The sequence below is a fragment of the Octodon degus genome, unplaced genomic scaffold, assembly GCF_000260255.1.
Source record: "Octodon degus isolate 3935 unplaced genomic scaffold, OctDeg1.0 scaffold00005, whole genome shotgun sequence".
NCBI classification, from domain to species: Eukaryota; Metazoa; Chordata; class Mammalia; order Rodentia; family Octodontidae; genus Octodon; species Octodon degus.
The window spans coordinates 31,006,579-31,024,778 of record NW_004524581.1 but is presented as its reverse complement, the minus strand read 5'-3'; the positions used below and the strand labels follow the sequence as shown (position 1 = coordinate 31,024,778).

At 57.2% G+C, this 18,200-nt stretch overlaps 3 protein-coding genes across 5 annotated transcripts in view; 1 reads left to right on the top strand and 2 right to left on the bottom strand.

The window, feature by feature from the left end:
- Positions 1 to 177: 177 nt before the first annotated feature.
- Positions 178 to 8,528, bottom strand: Wdr46 (WD repeat domain 46). The gene is made up of 15 exons (XM_004624243.2): positions 8,407 to 8,528; positions 8,097 to 8,327; positions 7,913 to 7,993; positions 7,660 to 7,772; positions 7,485 to 7,572; positions 7,279 to 7,340; positions 6,664 to 6,768; positions 6,403 to 6,553; positions 6,164 to 6,299; positions 5,557 to 5,656; positions 1,168 to 1,481; positions 961 to 1,055; positions 768 to 863; positions 537 to 650; positions 178 to 435 (listed from the first exon to the last, which is right to left on the bottom strand). Exons 1-15 carry the CDS (start codon positions 8,473 to 8,475, stop codon positions 328 to 330), a joined length of 1,863 nt encoding a protein of 620 aa, XP_004624300.1. The 5' UTR covers positions 8,476 to 8,528; the 3' UTR covers positions 178 to 327.
- A 356-nt stretch (positions 8,529 to 8,884) lies between these two features.
- On the top strand, positions 8,885 to 10,065 carry Pfdn6 (prefoldin subunit 6). Its single transcript, XM_004624242.2, has 4 exons — positions 8,885 to 9,201; positions 9,414 to 9,484; positions 9,568 to 9,692; positions 9,855 to 10,065. Exons 1-4 carry the CDS (start codon positions 9,138 to 9,140, stop codon positions 9,982 to 9,984), a joined length of 390 nt encoding a protein of 129 aa, XP_004624299.1. The 5' UTR covers positions 8,885 to 9,137; the 3' UTR covers positions 9,985 to 10,065.
- A 1,244-nt stretch (positions 10,066 to 11,309) lies between these two features.
- The window catches only part of Rgl2 (ral guanine nucleotide dissociation stimulator like 2), a 7,082-nt gene continuing 191 nt past the window's right edge, over positions 11,310 to 18,200 (bottom strand). The window contains exons 2-18 of one of the 3 annotated variants that reach the window (XM_023720942.1): positions 17,959 to 18,151; positions 16,743 to 16,826; positions 16,097 to 16,275; positions 15,926 to 15,976; positions 15,541 to 15,838; positions 15,026 to 15,277; positions 14,848 to 14,951; positions 14,677 to 14,761; positions 14,532 to 14,588; positions 14,354 to 14,428; positions 13,580 to 13,612; positions 13,348 to 13,469; positions 13,167 to 13,262; positions 12,979 to 13,090; positions 12,581 to 12,874; positions 12,189 to 12,303; positions 11,310 to 12,059 (exon numbers count right to left, since the gene is read on the bottom strand). In XM_023720942.1, the coding sequence (XP_023576710.1) occupies positions 11,869 to 12,059; positions 12,189 to 12,303; positions 12,581 to 12,874; positions 12,979 to 13,090; positions 13,167 to 13,262; positions 13,348 to 13,469; positions 13,580 to 13,612; positions 14,354 to 14,428; positions 14,532 to 14,588; positions 14,677 to 14,761; positions 14,848 to 14,951; positions 15,026 to 15,277; positions 15,541 to 15,838; positions 15,926 to 15,976; positions 16,097 to 16,275; positions 16,743 to 16,826; positions 17,959 to 18,114 (2,304 nt within the window). In that variant the 5' untranslated portion in view covers positions 18,115 to 18,151 and the 3' untranslated portion in view covers positions 11,310 to 11,868. Of the gene's footprint in view, positions 12,081 to 12,188; positions 12,304 to 12,580; positions 12,875 to 12,978; positions 13,091 to 13,166; positions 13,263 to 13,347; positions 13,470 to 13,579; positions 13,613 to 14,353; positions 14,429 to 14,531; positions 14,589 to 14,676; positions 14,762 to 14,847; positions 14,952 to 15,025; positions 15,278 to 15,540; positions 15,839 to 15,925; positions 15,977 to 16,096; positions 16,276 to 16,742; positions 16,827 to 17,556; positions 17,677 to 17,958; positions 18,152 to 18,200 lie in introns of those variants that run through there. The other 2 variants (XM_023720946.1, XM_004624241.2) reach the window with 2 other exon arrangements.

Here is an 18,200-nt window from a genome sequence, read left to right as displayed (position 1 = left end):
CCTGGAGGCTGGATGGGTTGGATGGGAAGGGTAGCCCCCAGGGATGTGGGAGAGGGGAGAAGACTAACAGGCCAGGCTCAGGTCACTGGACCAGAGAGGACCGACAGGAAGGGATGGGGGCAGGACACGGACCTTCGGCCAGGACGGCTCAGCTGGCTGGGGGAGAGGCCAAGTCCACACTATTTCAAAACTCCTTTCTTTATTACCAACCCACCCTAAGAGCCCGCAGACCCACGCAAAAGGGGCTGTCCTATGCTGCCAGGAGCAGTCGTCTCCCTCCAGCTGACCCAAGGGAATGGCTGTTTCCAGGCTACCATGAAGCCTGGCTCAACGCACAAATCTGTCCAGGGCAGATGGCCGTGCCCCTGCGGGCTTGGCCTTTTGCTTCTTTTGCTTCTGCTGCTTCTGCTGCTCAAGGCTCTGTCGGACTTTGTCCTGGGAACAGGGGAGAGGAGGAGGAATGGGCAAGGTGAGCAGCGGCAGCTGCACCAGTGCAGCCCAAGGTGGCCCCGCTGGTCACCCGCTGCGCGCCTCACCCTGTGCTCCTGCTCCAGGACTTTCTTCCTCCTCCTCACCAGGCTGCCACTGGAGCTGCGGCCCTTCCGCTTTGGCTTTGGCTGGAAGGGCACCTTGGCCTCAGGGTCATAGCCCTGAGGAAAGGACAGGAGTGGAATGCATAAGGAACTGAGTGGCAGCACCCATCTTCCGCCAGGCCTGTGGCGGGGAGGACATCAAGCACACGTGCCTGGGCACTCGGCCACACGTACCAGCCGCTCTACTCGCTCCTTCTTCTGCTGCTCCAATGAGATGACGTCAACCTCTGCCAGGGCTCGGGGGTTCAGACAAATCAGCTCAGCAGGCACCTGGGGTGTCACAAAGAACAGCAATGGGCCAGAAGCCGGGAGGCTCCTGACCCTCTTTCCAAGCCCCCTGCCCACAGCAGCCCGGCCGGAAGCTCACCTTCTCCAGCAGGGCTTTCACCTCCCACTCCTGCCGCTGCTTCTGGCTCCGATAGGGGTTGCTCTCCAGGCCATCAAAGTTGGGCTCAGCAGCCCCTACGGGCATTAGAAGATGGAGCCGTGCACACAGGCCAGGGCTGCAGCTTCAGATGGCCAAGCCCTTGTCCACCCCTCAGTGTCCCACCCAGATGGGCCCCAGTTCACTCACCCGGGACCAGGATGCTGGAAACACCACCACTGTGCCCGACCCCCAGCACATCCTCAAAGGGGCAGAACTGCAGGCCATGCACAGGGCCTGCCAGCCGGTGGGTGAGATAGGGTTGCTCCAGGGAGGGCGGGCTGGCCTTGCCTTGCCCCGCCCATATGTTGACAACATCACCCATGCCTGCAGCCAACAGTCCCCGCTGGGAAAAGGCCAGGTGCCCTGCTCCCTGGGGCAGTGTCCGAGCACTCAGAGGCCGGAAGGTCCCTCGCAGATCAAAGACCTTCAGCTGGTGGTCCAGGCCAGAGGTGGCCATGTACCTGTGGCAGGTGGGAGATCAGTTCATCTGTCCCTGTCTGTATGGGTTTACTGAGGCCATGGTCCGTGTCAATCTGGACAAGGTAACACCCAGTCTCACCATACACGTATGGTGAGGGCAGGCCTGCCCTCTGAGACAGACCTGCCCTGCAATGAAGCCAGCTAAACACCATGCAACTCTGGACTGTTTTATTTTTCCAACTCTGGACTGTATTATTTTTCCTTTATGGACGAGACCCATGCACAGAGAAAGCCCACCAGTTTAGTGGATGACAGAGCTGGAAGTCAGGCCTGTTTCTTTTTCTTTTCTTTTTTTGTCGGAACCGGGGATTGAACTCAGGTACTTGAGCTTGCCAGGGAAGCGCTTATTCCACTGAGCCATCTCCCCCGCCCAGGCCTGTTTCTTTAGAGCCTGCCCTGCTACCTTGCAGACATGAGGGTGGCTCCAAGGGAGAACACATGCCAGCCCAGCCAGAAGGCTTGAATGCTGTCCCACCGGTGACAGGTGGGCGGCAGGGCAGGGGGCAGAGTGGACGGGCGCCATGGCGGTTGGGACACGTTCCAGAAGGGCAGGCTCTGGGTACAGCATGAGAACCAGAGCGGTTCCACTTGCATGAACACCAGAGAACAGACAGGGAGGAGGAACTGGGCAAGGGGAGTCAGGAGGGGCCCCTGCAGTGCTGCCGTGGCCGCAGCCCTTCCCCCAGCACAGGCCTCGCGGGGACAGATCAGGCTGAAGACTGCACGCACTTGTTCAGGAAGCAGCAGCGGCGCACGGAAGGGCCTGCTGCTTCCTGAACAAAATCAAGGCTGTAAAAGGGCCGAAGAGCTGCCGCTCGGTGCAAAGGCCACAGAGTCAGTCTGCAGTGCTGCAACGCACGCACGCACGCGCACAAACACAGGACGGAGGGCAGGCTGGAAAGCTGATGACAAAATCAAGAAGTTTTACACTGCCTACATTTTTTTACTGTCCCTGCCTTGGCCTCTCAGAATGCTAGGACCACAGGCTGCGCCACCAAGTGTGGCACATTTCCTTTCCAGAGCTGACGTTACTGTCTGTCCAAGCTGTTCCTCAGAAAGGAGGCTGAAGGAGGATGAGCCAGGCCAGGGACACTTACTTGCCAAGGGACAATGGCCTCTGCTTGGCCTTGGCAGTGAACCCAGCAGGGGTGCATTCTGAGAGCTCCTCTGAGACAGACCTGCCCTGCAATGAAGCCAGCACACACGGCTGGATACTTCTGACAAGAAAACTGGAAGGGCCACGGAGATGGCTCAGTAGAATAAGCACTTGCCTGGCAACCACAAGGGCCTGAGTTCAATCCCTGGTTCCGCAAAAAAAAAAAAAAAAAAAAGAAAACTGGAGGAAAATGGCCATGGGGACACAGGGCATGGCCAGCAGCTCAATCCGGGGGGCAGAAGCAGGCTCCTCGCAGGCTCTTCCCCTATAGCGCACCCAGTGTGGGACTCCCTGGGGAAGCACCAGGCTGGCAGCAGGCCAGAGTCGGGCCTCACACTGAACCACACCCTCAGCCTTTTGACTTTTTAAACTTTGAGACAGGGTCTTACTAAGTAGTTAAGTTGCTGAGGCTGGCTCAAATTTGCCATCAGCCTGCCTCAGCCTCCTAGGAGTTCTGGGATTGTAGGCGTTAGCCAAATGTATCTATAAAACCTCATTATTTTTTATAATGTATTTAGTAAAGGGTCTCACTACGTAGACTGGACTACTGATCCTCCTGTTTTCAGCCTCCCAAGCACTTGGATTACAGGCACGCGCCACCACGTCCGGTCTCAACTGCCATCTCAGCACACCCCAGGAGCAGGGCTGGCATGGCATGCCAGGGATCGAACCCGAGCCACGGTGCTCTGCCTAAGCAGGCATTTTAGTCCACTGAGCTATCTGGCTGGCCCTGAAAACCTCTTTTAAAAGTCACCTTCAGGGGCTGGTGAGATGGCTCAGTGGTCTAAAGCACCTACTTAGAACAAGCTTAGCAAAGCACAGGGACCACGGTTCAATCCCCAGCACCCCATGCCAGCCATCCCACCCCCTGGTGGGCTGAGCTGGCCACACACACACACACACACACACACACTCACACACACACACTCACACACACACACACACATAAATAAATAAAAAAAATAAAAAAAAAAAAAAAAAAAGTCACCTTCAATTCTGGAGCCCTACAGCCTATTAAAAGTTCCTGAGCAGCGACAGACAAGCAGGGACAGACCAAGACCAGTGAGCAAGATCAAGGCCAGAGTGAAGCTCAGAGGTAGAGCTCCTGCCTACCTTACACATGCTCTGGGTTTAATCCCCAAGACTGGGGGGGCAGGGGGGCGCGGTGAGAACGAGAAAGGAAAAAAGGAAAAGGAAAGGAGAAACCAGGTATGCACAAATGTTTTGGTTTGGTTTGGTTTTTGTAGCTAAGTTTGGGCTGGAACTCACCGTGAGCCTCCCCCCTCAGCCTCATAGTGCTGGGATGACAGGTTTGGGCTACCACGCCTGGCCTGCTAGATCATTTTGGGTCGTATCTCCAATTGTTAACTAAATCCTGGAGGTCAGGAAGGGACCAACTCCTAGACACAGGAGCCAGGGAAGGCCAACAGCAGGTCCTGAGGTGAAGGTGAAGGCCTCAGACAGGACCCCCACGTTCCAGGCCCAGGCAGCGTGCGAAGGCAGAAAGCGGCGTGAGCGGGACACTCTGACAGCAGCGCCCAGGGCGAAGCAGGAAGGGCTGGAGCTTGGAGCCTGGCTGTATCCCTCGCACCCAGAGACAGCAGGAGAAAAGAATAGTCAGAGAAGTGGCCACGTACAGCCACCAAAGTGGCAGAGCCTGGAGACCCCAGAAGGACTCCGTGAACGATGCTTTTAGATTTCTGCAGTTACTGATGACGGAAGAACCTGGGGCTGCCTGGCTGGAGGGGAGTCAAAGAATTCCAACCTGGAGTGACAGGGAAGATCTGGGCAAACGGGAACAAGGAAGGAAAGCTTTTCTTTTTCGGGGGAGGAGGCTTTTTGAGACAGGGTCTGGCTCTGCAGCTCAGGTTGGCCTTGGGTTCACTTTGTAACCCAGGCTGGTCTTGAACTCACAACGATCCTCAGGCCTCAGCCTCCCAGTGTTGGGATGATAGGCGTGGAGAAAGGAGAAACTGGGAGCCAAGCGACACATTAAGTCCAGGACAATGGATGACAAGGAGTAGAGACCTAGTGCACCGCCTGGCCAAGGACTCCCATTAGCTCCGCCAGGCACCACAGGGCAGCCCGTAATTCGTGCCTGTAGCTGAGCAGCTCACGCAGCCTGGCAGCAGCAGGGCCCTGCAAATGCCTGGAGGATGAGAGCAGAAATGCAGAGGCCTCCTCGCGCCGCTGCCACCCTCAGGTCGCGGGTAGGCCTGCCATGCACTTGCTTTAGTGTCCACATGGCTTCACAAAGGCTCTGGACAAGGACTGAGTCAAGTGCCAGCTATGGCCCCTGCTGGCCCACTGCCCAGCTCTCACGTGTCACAAGGGAAGAACGGCTTTGACTTTTTCATGTAATTAAAGAATCAGAGTCTGGGGAGACAGCTCAGCGACACAAGCACCTGCTCAGCAAGCACAAGGTCCCCGGTACCCTCCCTGCCCAAAAAATGAAAAAGAATCAGAGGCTGGGGGTAGTGCTGCACACATGTAATCCCAGTACCCAGGAGGCTGAGGCAGGAGGACTGCCACAAGTTTGAGGCCAGCCTGGGTGACCTAAAGAGTTCAAGGCCAGCCTCAATTACAGAGTGAGACCCTGACTGGGGAAAAAAAGTTTTGTCATTCAAAAATCTGCAATCGTTTTCTCTCTTACTATTTAAGACTCCACATAGTATCTTTAATTTTCCTCCTGACCTATAACACCTACAATCCTTACTCTCTGGCTCCCTAGAGAAACAGTTCACTGCCGCTAGACTAGACTCACGTCCCTATGCTCACGAGCAGGACGCTTGCACACAGCGGTTACACACTGCACCCCACTCTCAGGACCTTCAGGAACTGACACCAGGCTGACCTCTGCCGGCTGGGAACCCCCCACAGGCCTCAGTCCAGTGACTTACGTGCCTGTAGAATCGACAGCCACAGCCTGAATACCACCCCGGTGACAGAGAATCTTTGCCAGTGGCTCCTGCACAGATGGACTCCATAAAGAGACTGTACCTGTAAGAGAAAAACAAGTTACTAAAATAAACCCAATCCTGAGAGACTAAACTTGGGAAAGATGGGGACTTGACACTAGAAAGTAGTAAGTCAGAGATGTAGAAAAATAACTTTTTAAATTTATTTATTCATTTATTTATTATTTGATTGAGAGGATCTTGCTACACAGCTCACACTAGCCTTGAACTGCCTATGTAGCCCAGGCTGGGCTCCCACTTGCAGTCACCCTCCTGCTCAGTCTCCCAAGTACTGGGATTACAGGCGTGTGCCAACACGCCCTGCTAAGGTAACACTGAAGGAATCACGAAAAACAAGCGCAGAACAGCAGCAGGACAGAATGATCACGGAATTGAGCTAGGCTAGGAGCCAGGGGTCGGGCCATGTGCCTGCGGACCTAGCTACTCAGCAGGCTGAGGCAGGAGAATCACCTGAGCCCAGGAGCTTGAGAGCCACCTGGGGAACAGAGAAAGCAGGCCTCAAAAAAAAAAAGCTAAACCCAAGACTGACCATTGCTGTGTCCAAGGTGGATGACAGCGTTGTAAGGGTTCTTAGCCATGATGTTGAGCCGTCCACCTCTAGCATTCAGAGCTGCCACGATCTTCCCCACTGACACGTCCAGGTAGGTTAGAAACCCTGTCTCTGACTGGGAGAACAAGAGAGAACTGCTGAGTCCTGACTGCCACCTGCGTCCCCTCTTCTTAGCTCTCAGAGGAGGGAGGCTCTCCTAAGGGCTCATGGCAACTCACAGCTGTGGCCAAGAGGAAGTGGAAGGGCAGGAACTCGAGCCGCGTCACTCGGTCACAGCGGCGGATGCAGTGTAGTTCTATGCCCTGGTTGTCGTAGATGTGAAGCCAGCGGTTCTGAGCCACAGCAAGCAGCACCTCTGAGTGGAGAAACCTGGGGAACGGGCGGCCTGATGTGCTATGGGGTCACAGGCTGTCCTTCAGTCAGGAACGGCTGGTGTCACCCCCACTACTACAGATGACAACCAATGAGAGGACACTCACCGGATGTCCCGCACAGCCTCCATGACATTGATCTCACACATAAGCTTCTTGGTCACCCAGTCGAGTGCAGCCACATGTCCCCGACGCCCTCCGAAAGCCAGATGTCTGTTGAACAACAGACAGGGAGGGTGTCAACAGGGAGCAGCACCCAGACTCAGATACATCGAGGTCTACTCCACACCAGCTTCTCCTCTCCCGGTGACAGGAGACCTATTGTGGGACTGCTCCTCATCAACATCCAAACACACAGCACAGCCAAGAGCAGGACTGACATAGCTAAGTCCCCCCCCCCCCGCCCCCCAGTTCCGGGGTTACTGGAGCCAGGCATGGGGGTATACACCTGTTATCCTACTACTCAGGGAGCCTGAGGCAGAAGCATTGCAAATTCAAGCCCCAGGCTGGGCAACTTTGCAACTTAGCCACATTCTATCTCAAATTTTTAAAAAAGCTGGGGATGCAACTCAGTAGGAAGAGTTCAATCTTCAGCATCACCAAAGACCAAAAGAAAGAAAATGAAAATGACAAAGAGCCACTGCAGAGAGGGGGTGAGGCTCAACGGTAGAACACACAGGGTTTAATTCCCTCAAACACACAATCACAGGAATGCAACCTTACCTCCCAGTTCGAGAATAGTTCAATCTGTAGGGTCCAAATTGCCGCAGATTCAAGTTAAAATGCTGGGAAGGGGAAGAGCGGGGGAAAAAAAAATCAAGAAAGGATGGGCTTGGGCTTCCCTGAAGAACGCCCTGAGCAGGCCCATCCTCTCCTGCCCAGCACCACCAATGAATGAGCCCACCAGCCCTTTCCCTGCTCAGCCTCACCTTGGCTGCACTAGCGATGTCCACAGCCTCTACAATGTCAGCCTGGCGGATCTTGGCTGTGTCTTCCCCATCCTCCCCTTCCAGAAACCTGAAAGAGAGGGTCAGCAAACATAGCAAAATAAAATGAGTTCTGTCATGCAACAGCTGGGGAGGCTCAGATTGGGGCTCCACTCACCCAGCCTCCTCTGCCAGCAGCAGCTCAGAACGAGCGGCTTTGACGCTTATCTCTTCTTCTAAGGCTTCAGCCACCTCAAGTTTGCTTCGGGTTTTAGGCAGAGAATGTGGTAGCTACAGTATTGTTGGTGAGGAAAAAGTAGAAGGCCAGAGACTACGTGGAGCGCCCGGAGGGCCTCCTGGAGAAGCCTCCACCCAATTTTCCTGGGTACTCCATCTATCGCCACCCTGTCTACTGGCCCACTGGTCCTCACCTCCTTGGATTTGTCAATGCGACAGAACTTCCGGGCCACCTCCGCAGGCACAGGGGCGGGGCCTGGGAAAGGGTCCTGGGCCTGGGGCAGGGGCAGGGGAGACAGTCAGCACGCAGGCTCTGGTTGACCCCCAAATCACGGCACAGGGCTCCCTGCCCTGCCACCCAATCAGGACCCAGATCACCCCAGACAGCGTCCGCTGGGGCCCTGGCTTCTTGTGTTCTCGGGGCTTCTTCTGTTCCCGGGACTTCTTCGTAAACTGGGGTTTCTTAGAGACCCAAGACTTCTCCGAGTTGTGAGAGTTCTGCTTCTGGCGGCGGGGCTCCTGATTCTTCTTCTTCTTTTTGCGAGGGGGCCCCGGAGAGGCCCCGGCAGCAGCAGGAGCGGTCTCTTCCTCCCAGTATCGCCGCGGTTTCTACGGGCAGATTAAAAACCCTCATACTCCGCACTCCGACCCCGTAGCTAAAACCTTCCTTCCCACTCAGGGCCTCTACCTTTCGCTTGGCCTGAAGTTTGCCCTTCTTGGGCGGGACACCAGGGCCCGGCCTAGGGACGGTCTCCATCTCGCCCACCCCAACAAGGATCCACGTGCAAAAACTCTTCAGCTGTCCCAGCCTTTCGCGTAGAAACTTCCGGAAGGCCTCTGCCCTACACCCAATCAACACCTTCCAGGTATGAAGCCTTCTGCGCCATCTTGACTAAGGGCACGCTCTCCCATGACGGGAAGGATAGGCTCTCCCTGGCAAAGCTTACGCCAGAATAATGAAAAAATGGCAAGTTGGGAGCCAAGACCCAATTAGAAGTGCATTTTGTTTGTCTGAGTTGCTTTCTCATTTTGTCTGAAACCTTGTGGGTCCGATCTTTTGATCAGAACGCCCGTCGTTAAACGTGTGAGAACTACATTTCCCAGTGTATGTCAGCCGGCAGCTTCCGGCACCATGTTTTCCCACAATCCCTTGTTTACTTCCGGGTTTGTTAACACTAAAAGAAGAACGTGAGTAGGTTAGGGTTTCTGTTAAGAGGCTCGCGATCTCGTTTTGTCTTCCTTTTCTGAGGCCAGCATTGAGTTGATATCCGGGACGAGGAAAGGCTGTAGTTCCCCGAGGAGTTGCCTCTCAAGAGTGCTGTCGTTTTCGCAGGCCAGACCATAAAGGTGAGTTAAAACATCCTACTGAAGAGCTTGAGACCCAGAGCCCCTTCCTCCCTGCAGGCTTTCATCCTCGCCATGGCTGAACTGATCCAAAAGAAGCTGCAGGGAGAAGTGGAGAAATATCAGCAGCTGCAGAAGGGTAAGGGAGCCGGATCGGTGTGGGTCGCCCGGTGCAGTCGCCCCCCCAAGCCACATGGAGAAGGCTGTCGGGCCCATCCGCCGCCGCGCGCAGTTTTCCGCCTGCCCGCCGAGCCCACCCTTGTCCGCTCCCTCGCATCCGCTTTCTCCCGCGTAGGAGCAGGGGCGCGGGCACATTCGGTGTTGCTAATGCTTTTCCACCACCCCCCCCAGACTTGAGTAAATCCATGTCCGGGAGGCAGAAGCTGGAGGCGCAGCTAACGGAAAATAACATCGTGAAGGAGGTGAGCAGCAGGTGCTGATCCACGCGGAGGCGGGCCCGCGGCGGCGGGGACTCTGACCGCGGTCGCCCGCCCCCCTCCGTCAGGAGCTGGCCCTGCTGGACGGGTCCAACGTGGTCTTTAAACTTCTGGGTCCCGTGCTGGTCAGACAGGAGCTGGGCGAGGCTCGGGCCACGGTGGGGAAGAGGCTGGACTACATCACGGCCGAAATGTAAGCGCTGGGGCTGGAGCAGAAGCGGAGAATCTGGCAGGATCCCCAACTCCTTCCTTCCCTTGCGACCCAACCTTCTCCCTCAGCCTCTTGCCCTCGGCACCCTCAATAGGAAGCCCCACTAATTTCTCCTCTTCTGCTTTGGCTCTCTCCTCCCCTCAGTAAGCGCTATGAATCCCAGCTCCGGGACCTGGAGCGGCAGTCAGAGCAGCAGAGGGAGACCCTTGCTCAACTGCAGCAGGAGTTCCGGCGGGCCCAGGCCACCAAAGCGGGGACTCCGGGGGAGGCCTGACCCCACGGTGGGGGCCGGGCGGGAATGAGGCAGCTCGAGGGCCTGTGATGTAGGAGGTAATAAAATGTAATCGTGTCTGGCCATTTAATTCACCCAGTCCTTCCACCTGCTACCTCCATGGCTGGCCTTGCTCCCTCAGGTCTGGGTTCTTTCAGCTAGAGCCCTGAGGCAGGTTAAAGCCTTAGTTGTTGATTTGGTTTTGTTTTGTTTTGCGGAACTGGGGATTGAACTCAGGCCCTTGTGCTAATTTTCACAGTGCTTGTTTGTAGTTGATAAAGTTTACAATCATAGTAGGAGCTGCTGTGTACTTAACACATCTTTTTGCTTCCCCTCTCCTTGAGTCTTTTTTTGCTTTGCCTTTTTTTTTTTTTTTTTTTTAAATACTGACAGTTGGGGCTGGGGAGATGGCTCAGTGGAATAAGCGCTTCCCTGGCAAGGGCCTGAGTTCAACCCCGATTCCACAAAAAAAAAAAAAAAAATACTGGCAGTCGAACTCAGGACCTCACACACTTGCCAGACAGGTGCTGTGTCACTGAACTGCATCCCCAGCCTGTCTTCAAAACCTGAAGTGTCTCAGCTCCTTCTTTCTGTACATACAGCCCTGTGCCTTCCCTGTGCTTGGTCCTTGTGACACTCGCAGAAGCTTGAGAACATGTACCCTGCGTGGGGAAGGGTGCTTTACAGACCCACAGTTCTCTAAGGCTCCAGCATGAAACGGGTGACCCTCCTTGCTGGGAATGGCTGACACCTAGCTTTCAGTTTTTTTCAGCCTTTCTGAAATTTGCTTGTCTATAGTTTAACCTGACTTAAAATCAGTTTGTATGTTGTCCATAGCATCATGTTTTTGTCTTTTTGAGACAGGGTCTCACTGTGCAGTCCGGGCACAGAGGCCCGAGTGCCGGGTTGCAGGCTCCATGCTTGGCATTTCTTTTGTCCTGAAATTCTTTTTTTTTTTTTTTTTTGGCAGAACCAGGGATTGAACTCAGGCCCTTGCTATTGCCAGGGAAGCGCTTATTCCACTGAGCCATCTCCCCGGCCTAATATTCTGTCATAATTCCCCTCAGAGCAGTTCTTCACACTAATCAATTTGTTTTTGTTTAATTTTTTAAATTTTATTTGTGGGGGGGCAGCTCAGCCCACCAGGGGGCAGGCTGGCTGGCATGTGGTGCTGGGGATTGAACTGCGGTCCTTGTGCTTTGTTTAGCTTAGCTTGTTCTAAGTAGGTGCTCTAGACCACTGAGCCATCTCACCAGCCCATACTAATCAATTTGAAGTTACTGCTTCACACAGGTAACAAATGCCAAGCAGAGAAAAATTTGAGAACAGAACAAAAAGAATAAATAGAACAAAAGTGAGGTTACTGCAGAGCAAAGTTCCATGCACCTTTCTTTTAGTCCCTGTGGGAGGAGAAAACAGTTGCACCCCATGGCCTCAACCTTCAGCCACCTCCCCACCCCGCTCGTCTGCACTGCAAGGGCGGGAGGAGGACTCGGGTAGTGTTTTGGTTTATTATCTTAGTGTTGTCACAGTGACTAGAACCTCCCCAGAGTGGGAAGGGAACTCCCCATGGCGCCCCTTCCCCTCTGCCCTGGGGCTCAGCACCTCGAGGCCTCCCCAGGGGTGTGGCAGGACCCAGAATACAGTCTACCCAGCAAGCACGTCGCACCTCAAGAAATGGGGAGCTGTGCTCAGCTCTCCAACTGGGTTTCAAGATTCCCAGTTCCCCCAGAGCTGTATTCCTCAGTGGCCTGGTAAACAAGTGGCACTTCACCACCCCAGGGTGGCTGACCCCTGGTGGTATTTCGGTCCACTGTGATGTAACGGCCGCTGTTTGGATGGCCACCCACATCAGGTATGAGCACCATGACCAACAGGCCTTCTTCCTCAAAACAGTGCCCTTGCGATCTTCCTCCCTGTGGCCTTGATTCTGGGAAAGGAGCCCCCTCCTCCCTCACTCGGGGGAGTTCCTGAGGCAGAGGGGCCGCTGGCAGAGCCCTGCGCAGCCGCTGAGGGCCTCCGTCGCTGCCGCAGTAGGAAATCATGAGACACGCTATCCATGGCATAGAAGACGTTGGCTGAGGGTGGGATGATCAGCTCTGTAGAATGACAGGAGAGTGACACAGTCACTGCCCCCACCACCGTGGGGTGTTGGACACCCATGGCTGGACCCTGTCCCCCAGTCTGCCTTCCCTCCTGGCTCTGACCTCGCTCTCCAGGTAGCAGCTGAACCAACTCAAAATCTGAAGCTACTGCAGAATCACGATTGTTTTTCTTCAGGACACGACTGATGACACTTGGAGCTTTGTCCTGGCTTGTCACCTGCAAGGACAAGAGACTAAGACAGCAGAAATCATTCAGCTGCCCAACCAAACTGCCCCAGCTGTAAAGTGAGCCATCTGGGCTTCCAGTACCGCTAGGCCAGCCTAGGGCTGAGTCTCTGCTATTCATCCTAGAAATCTAACACGATCCCCAAAGCCACCACCAAACTAAAACAAGTCCCAAAGCCAGCCTAAACTTGGGTCAACTCTATTGTCAACTCCATTGGCTGCCCGCCCCCAAGACCGCGGTTACTGTCCTGCGAGGCCAGGCCCCTCACCAAGATGCTCTTGTAGACGCTGCCGTCCTCCCCCAGCTCCATCTGCACCCGGATGATTCGGCAGTCAGAGGCCCCTGGCCCAGATGCCCCTGCCCTGGACCCAGTCCCCCGGGACACTCCTTCCCCTGGGCCCCCACTCAGCGGGGAGCCACAGGAGGCAGAGCGGCGGTGACCTCGGTTAGGCCTGGGGGAGGCGGCTGGGGGAGACAGGTGGCGGGGGTCAGCAGGGCTGTGTAGGGAGGGACTGCCCTCCAGGGCAGAGTCCAGAGACGACACAGAGGGCCATTTCATGTGCTAGGGACAAAGGACATGGGGCAGGTGTGAAGGTGGCAAAGCCAAGAAGGAAAGACACAAGGCCAGGGTCAGTGCTGAAGTTGGAGGTCAAGCGCAGCACTCACCTGGGCCAGCCGGGTCAGCAGAGGTGCAGGCGTTCCGGGCACCTCATCTTCCCCCACACTGGGCTGGTCCCAGGACACAAGGTGGGTGGGGCCCCCCACAGAGCTGAGCACCCTGGAGCAGCATGAGATGGCGAGTATTAGAGGACAGGTGACAGGTCCCCAAGAAACCTCCTCCAGCTGCGACTTACTCTGTCCACTGTGAGACAACCAGTGTCGGCCGGAGCACCCGTGGGGCCGGGGAGTCACTGGTACCAGGTGGCTCCACTTCACAGGACACTCGGTGGCTGGGTGGAGGGCAGTGGACAGGGTCTGCGGTCAGGAAGCGCACACCCAGGACAGCCCCAGGCCCACCCACACGCAGCCAGTCACCTCTGAGCCTCGGTCAGCGGCCGGAGCCCCCGCAGCCACTGCTGGATATCGGGGTCAGGTCGGAGGTCATAGCCGCGACATTCATTCTGAAGTCTCCGCAGCTCAGACAGGACAGCAAATTCCTGGGAAGGAGCCCTCAAACTGCAGGAGCCACAATTCAGGGACCCCCCCAACTTCCCTCCATCCTCCCTTCCTGGGATGTACTCTGGATGTCCAGGACCCTGGCTCTCACCTTCCTCCGCTTGTCGAAGTTGATGTAGCCATTCTACAAGGAAAGTGGGACAGGGCAGCAGGGTGAAGTTCTAACACCAGCCTCCAGCAGCTCCTGCCCCTCCGACTCCGAGGATTCCTCTGTTCCTCACTCCTCTCCACCCACAGAACCTTTAAATTGGTGCTTTGGAAGAAGTATTTGCTTTTTTTTTTTTTTTTTGCATAACCGGGGATTGAACTCAGGCCCTTGCGCTTGACAGGGAAGCACTTATTGCACTGAGCCATCTCCCCAGCCTGTATTTGCTTTTTGATGGTGCTGCTGGTAATGTAAGCCAGGGCCTCACACACAGAAGGCAGGTTCTACCAGAGCTAGGGCCGGAGCCTTTGTTTTTTATGTTACTGTTGAAATAGGGTCTGTGTGGTGCAGGCTGGCCTCAAATTTGCGACATGGCCCAGGCTGACCTGGAACTCTACTTGATCCTCCTGCCTCTGCCTCCCAGGGGCTGGGATTACAAACATGTTGCCACGCCCAGCTGTTTATCATAAACCAGAGATGTGTACCTTTTAGGCATATTCTAAGCCCTTCACATTTGAGTCTTACAATAACAAACACAGGCATCACTGCTGGTTTCCCATTTACAGAAACCAAAGCGCAAGGAACCTAAACAGCTGGCCCAGGGCCAGAACCAGAGTCCAGGGGCCTGGCCCCAGCGCCAGCACTTGGACAGAGTCGGGAAGCTGGAAGTGCAGGCACACACGTGCACGCATGCACGCAACCACACAGCATGCCACTGACCTCCAGCTCGTCCTTGGAGGCTGCGTCCAGCATCACCAGGTCCTTGAGGAAGGTGCCGAGGTACGGGACCACTCCCTGGGGCAAGGCAAGCCTCAGGCACTGCCCCTGGCCCAGGAGCTCTCATCCCCCCCTTCCAGGCCACACCCCCACAGCGAGGTGAGGCAGCGCAGTCACTCACCCCACCCCGGGAGCCAGGCCTCGGGGTCTTCTTGGAGTTGGGCTCCGGATTCCCCTCCTGAAGGTGACAAAGTCGGGAGAGGTAAGGTGGAGGCAGGCCGGGGACCCCCACTTGTCAGGAATCCAGAGAATGAAGCCTCTCTCACCTGCAGAAGGAGCTCCCGGCTCTGGGAGTAATTATCCTCCTCTGAGAAAATCTGGCAGAGACTGGAAAAGACTCTGAGGCTGTCCCTGGAGGAGCAAGAAGGGTGGCTCTGAGGACAGGCCTGGCTCAGCCACCCCCGACCCTCAGCTGATAGCGGGGCCTCCCAGCCCACCTGGCTGCCTCGCCCCATGCTGCCCGAAGTCTGTGGATCGGGCTGGACTGCAGGGCGGACACCACGGCATACACAGAGGAGAAGTTCCGCAGCAGTCGGCACTCCTGCAGGCCCAAGAGGAAGCGAGAGTGAGGACCCATGCACACTGATCCCCAACCGGGCCACGATCCCTGCTCACCTCTGCTACACGGATCCACTTTTCGAGGAGCCTGGCCCTCTGTGGGGGTCGGAGCGGCCGTATGCTCACATCCCCAGGACCCTCTCCAGTTGAGGTGGCACCCAGGACAGAGCTAACCACTGCCCCTGCCACCTTGTTGAACTGTGTGACAGTAGCTCGAACAGATGGGCAGAGGTGAGAATGTCCCGGCCGGTCTCTGTGACCCCACAGGGCTCCCAAGCACTGAGAGGGGACCAGATTGAGAAACAGCTCCTGCGGGGCAGAGAGCAGAGGTTAAAGTTCCCCGGTGAGCAAGTCTTCCCCTATCAGGAATCTGAGGGTCTCAAGTGGCCAGGGAACTGGAGGGGTCCAGGACTTGAAGGGTCAAAACCACGGGGAGGGGAGGGGTAAAGCTAGCAGTAGGACAGCCAGGAGCCAGATCAAGAAGGGCTGGAAGCAAGGAAAGGGTCTGGATTCCAGAAGAAATTGGTAAAGGGGCAGGGATGGGGCACTGGGGTCAAAGGTCAGGGTCTCACCGCATCTAGCAGGGTCAGCTGCTCGGCCAAGTGGTCAGCGAGGAACACCAGGACATCCGTGGGGTCAGCAGGGGGGTCGCCGGGGAGGGCCAGGGGCTTAGGAAAGTCAGGGGCCTGGGGGTCCACCCGGGACCGGAGGTTGCGGATGAGGTCAGCACCGCACCCCCCAACACCCTCCCCTGCTGCATACCCTGTCCGAAGCAAGAAGCTCTCAAGCCGGTCAAGCTGACCCTTGACCTCAGAGCCAAAATCCTCAGGGTGAGAGGCCAACCAGGTGGACAGGACAGAGATGGTTACCCTGGGAGAAGGGGAATCAGCCAAGCGTCAGAGGTCCCGCGGCAGCTTGGGCAAGTGGGACTGCAGTGGAGACACGGGGGTCACTCACCCTGTCATCCTCTCTAGCTCATCAGGCGGATGGGACTCCAGGGCTTCCAGCCTGAGGGAAGAGGACTAGTCTTGGCAGGGACTTGGCCCAGGGGCTCCAGGAGTCGGAGGGGTCTTCTGGCTTTAGGGGGCCCAGACCCCTCCACAAGCGTTGGTCCCTTGTGCCCCTGACCTGTCCACCACAAGCCCCAGCAGGGTGGGTGTGGAGGTGAAAGCCCGGTGGGTGGCCAGGAAGGTCGACGCAAAGGTCCTGTCAGCCTCTGGCATCCGGATGTCCAGCAAGTGTCTGACCAGGGCCACCAAGGTGCCACCTCGGAGCCGTCTTGAGGAGCGTGGGGGAGGGGTGGGGGCCTGGAGGACACAGAGGCAATCACTGACCACTTCAACCCTGGTCCCAGTGTCTGGAACAATCCCAGACCTAAGAGCTGATCCTGGCACCTTCTGAGATGCAGAAGTGACAAAAGACTTGGCTAGTCATACAGCACAGTCCTGGACTCTGGGCCTCCAACTCAATGCTCTAATCAAAAAGTCAGGGGCCAGGGACATAGCTCAGTAGAATAAGTGCCTGCCTGGCAAGCACAGGGTCCTGAGTTCAATCCTTGGTACTGGGGAAAAAAAAAAAAAAGTCAGCCAGAGGAAGGGAGCATGAGGAAGCCACTGGGTGCAGAGTTGCACACCTGTAATCCCAGGACTCGCTCGGGAGGCTGAGGCAGGAGGATCATCGTGAGTTTGAGGCCAGCCTAGACTGCATAGAGACCCTCAGAAAAAGAAAACCAAACGAAAACCCCACAGGCGAAAAGCCTAAGTTATGATCTCACCGTAGGATCACGAGGCCGATATTGGCGGCTTGTGACAGTAAAGATGGCCCCATCCTCCTCCTCATCCCAGACAGACACAGAAGCCTGGAGGAGAAAGGGGAAGTCAGACAGACCCAGCACCCGCACTGTCCCCAAGCCTCCCACCCCAGGCCCTGATCCTCTAGCTGCACCCCCTCACCTGGGATAACGGGGGGCAGTACCAGCGAGTGCGAGAAGTGGGGGGGGCCGGTGACCCCAGGTCTCCCCCTCTGGGGCCCAGACAGCCCCCCCCAAGGCGCCTCAAGGCCCGTTGAAGTAGAGAGGGTTGCAGTGGGAGGCTGGATGGAATGGAGAAACCCTGACCCTGGAGATCCCCGGAGCCCCTTTCCCCCAGAGTTGAGCCAAGCACAGGAGCAGGGTGCAGACCACAAAGCGAAAGAGGCACGCGAGGCAGAGCCCTCGAGCAGCTGAAACCTCGGGCTCGGGCCCAGGTGCACGCCCCGCCTGCCCCGCCCCTCGCCGGCCCGCCTGGAGGGCCGCTCCTTCCCTCGGGGGCGCTTTCCCCACGTCCCCAGGACTAAGGCTGCCACCGTCAGCCCCGAGGAACCCCCCCCCAGGCGGCAGCTCCAATTCCAGTACAGGAAAGGGAAGTGGGGTGACGGGGGCGTACTACTCACAATCACGTGGCCCAGGCCCTCCCAACGGAGCCCGAAAAACCAGCCCGGCCAGTAGTCACCCAGCCTTCGCCAGCCTGGATCCAAGAGTTCAGGGCCCCTGGGCGTCAAATCTAACTCCCGGCCCCTCCTGAGTCCCAAGGCCCGCTCCTGGCCACTACCATTTGTCCCCAAGGAAGGCAAGGAGGATTCGCTACCCAGCTCGGGTGGTCGCTCCGCCGCAGCTGGGTTTCCAGGTCACTACCCGGCGCCGCGGGACGGGAAGGTGGGGGTGGGAGGGGTCACAAAATCTGAGTTTCGCTCCGGGATCCCGCGGTCGGCGAGCCGGTTGCCGTGGAAACAAACCCCTCCCCGCCAAACAAAAGCCGGCGGGAGCCGGGGCCGGCCCGGCCAACCAGACGGAGGCGGGCGCGCAGGCCGCAGCCCGAGCGACGCGGCGCGCTCCGCGCAGGCCGTCGGGGCGGCCGGGCTCTCCGAGCCGGAACCGCGGCGGGGCGAGCGCGCAGGCGGCGGGCGCCCGAGAGGCAGCGTCTGCACGCGAGCGGGCCCGCACCCTGTCTCACCTCTTCCTCCTCCTCCTCCTCGTCCTCCTGCTCCCCGCCCGCGGCCCGGACGCCCGGGTCCCCACCCGTTTCGGGGTCCCGGCTCCGGAAGCCGCTCAGCACGACTCCCCCGGGGGGGCTGGTGTCCCAGAGCAGCCGCAGGGGCCGCGGGAGCATGGCGGGCGCGGTCAGCGGGCGCAGGCCATGGGGGCGCCTGGGGAGAGACGCGGGTGGGCAGAGTCAGGCGGCGCGGCGGGCGGGCG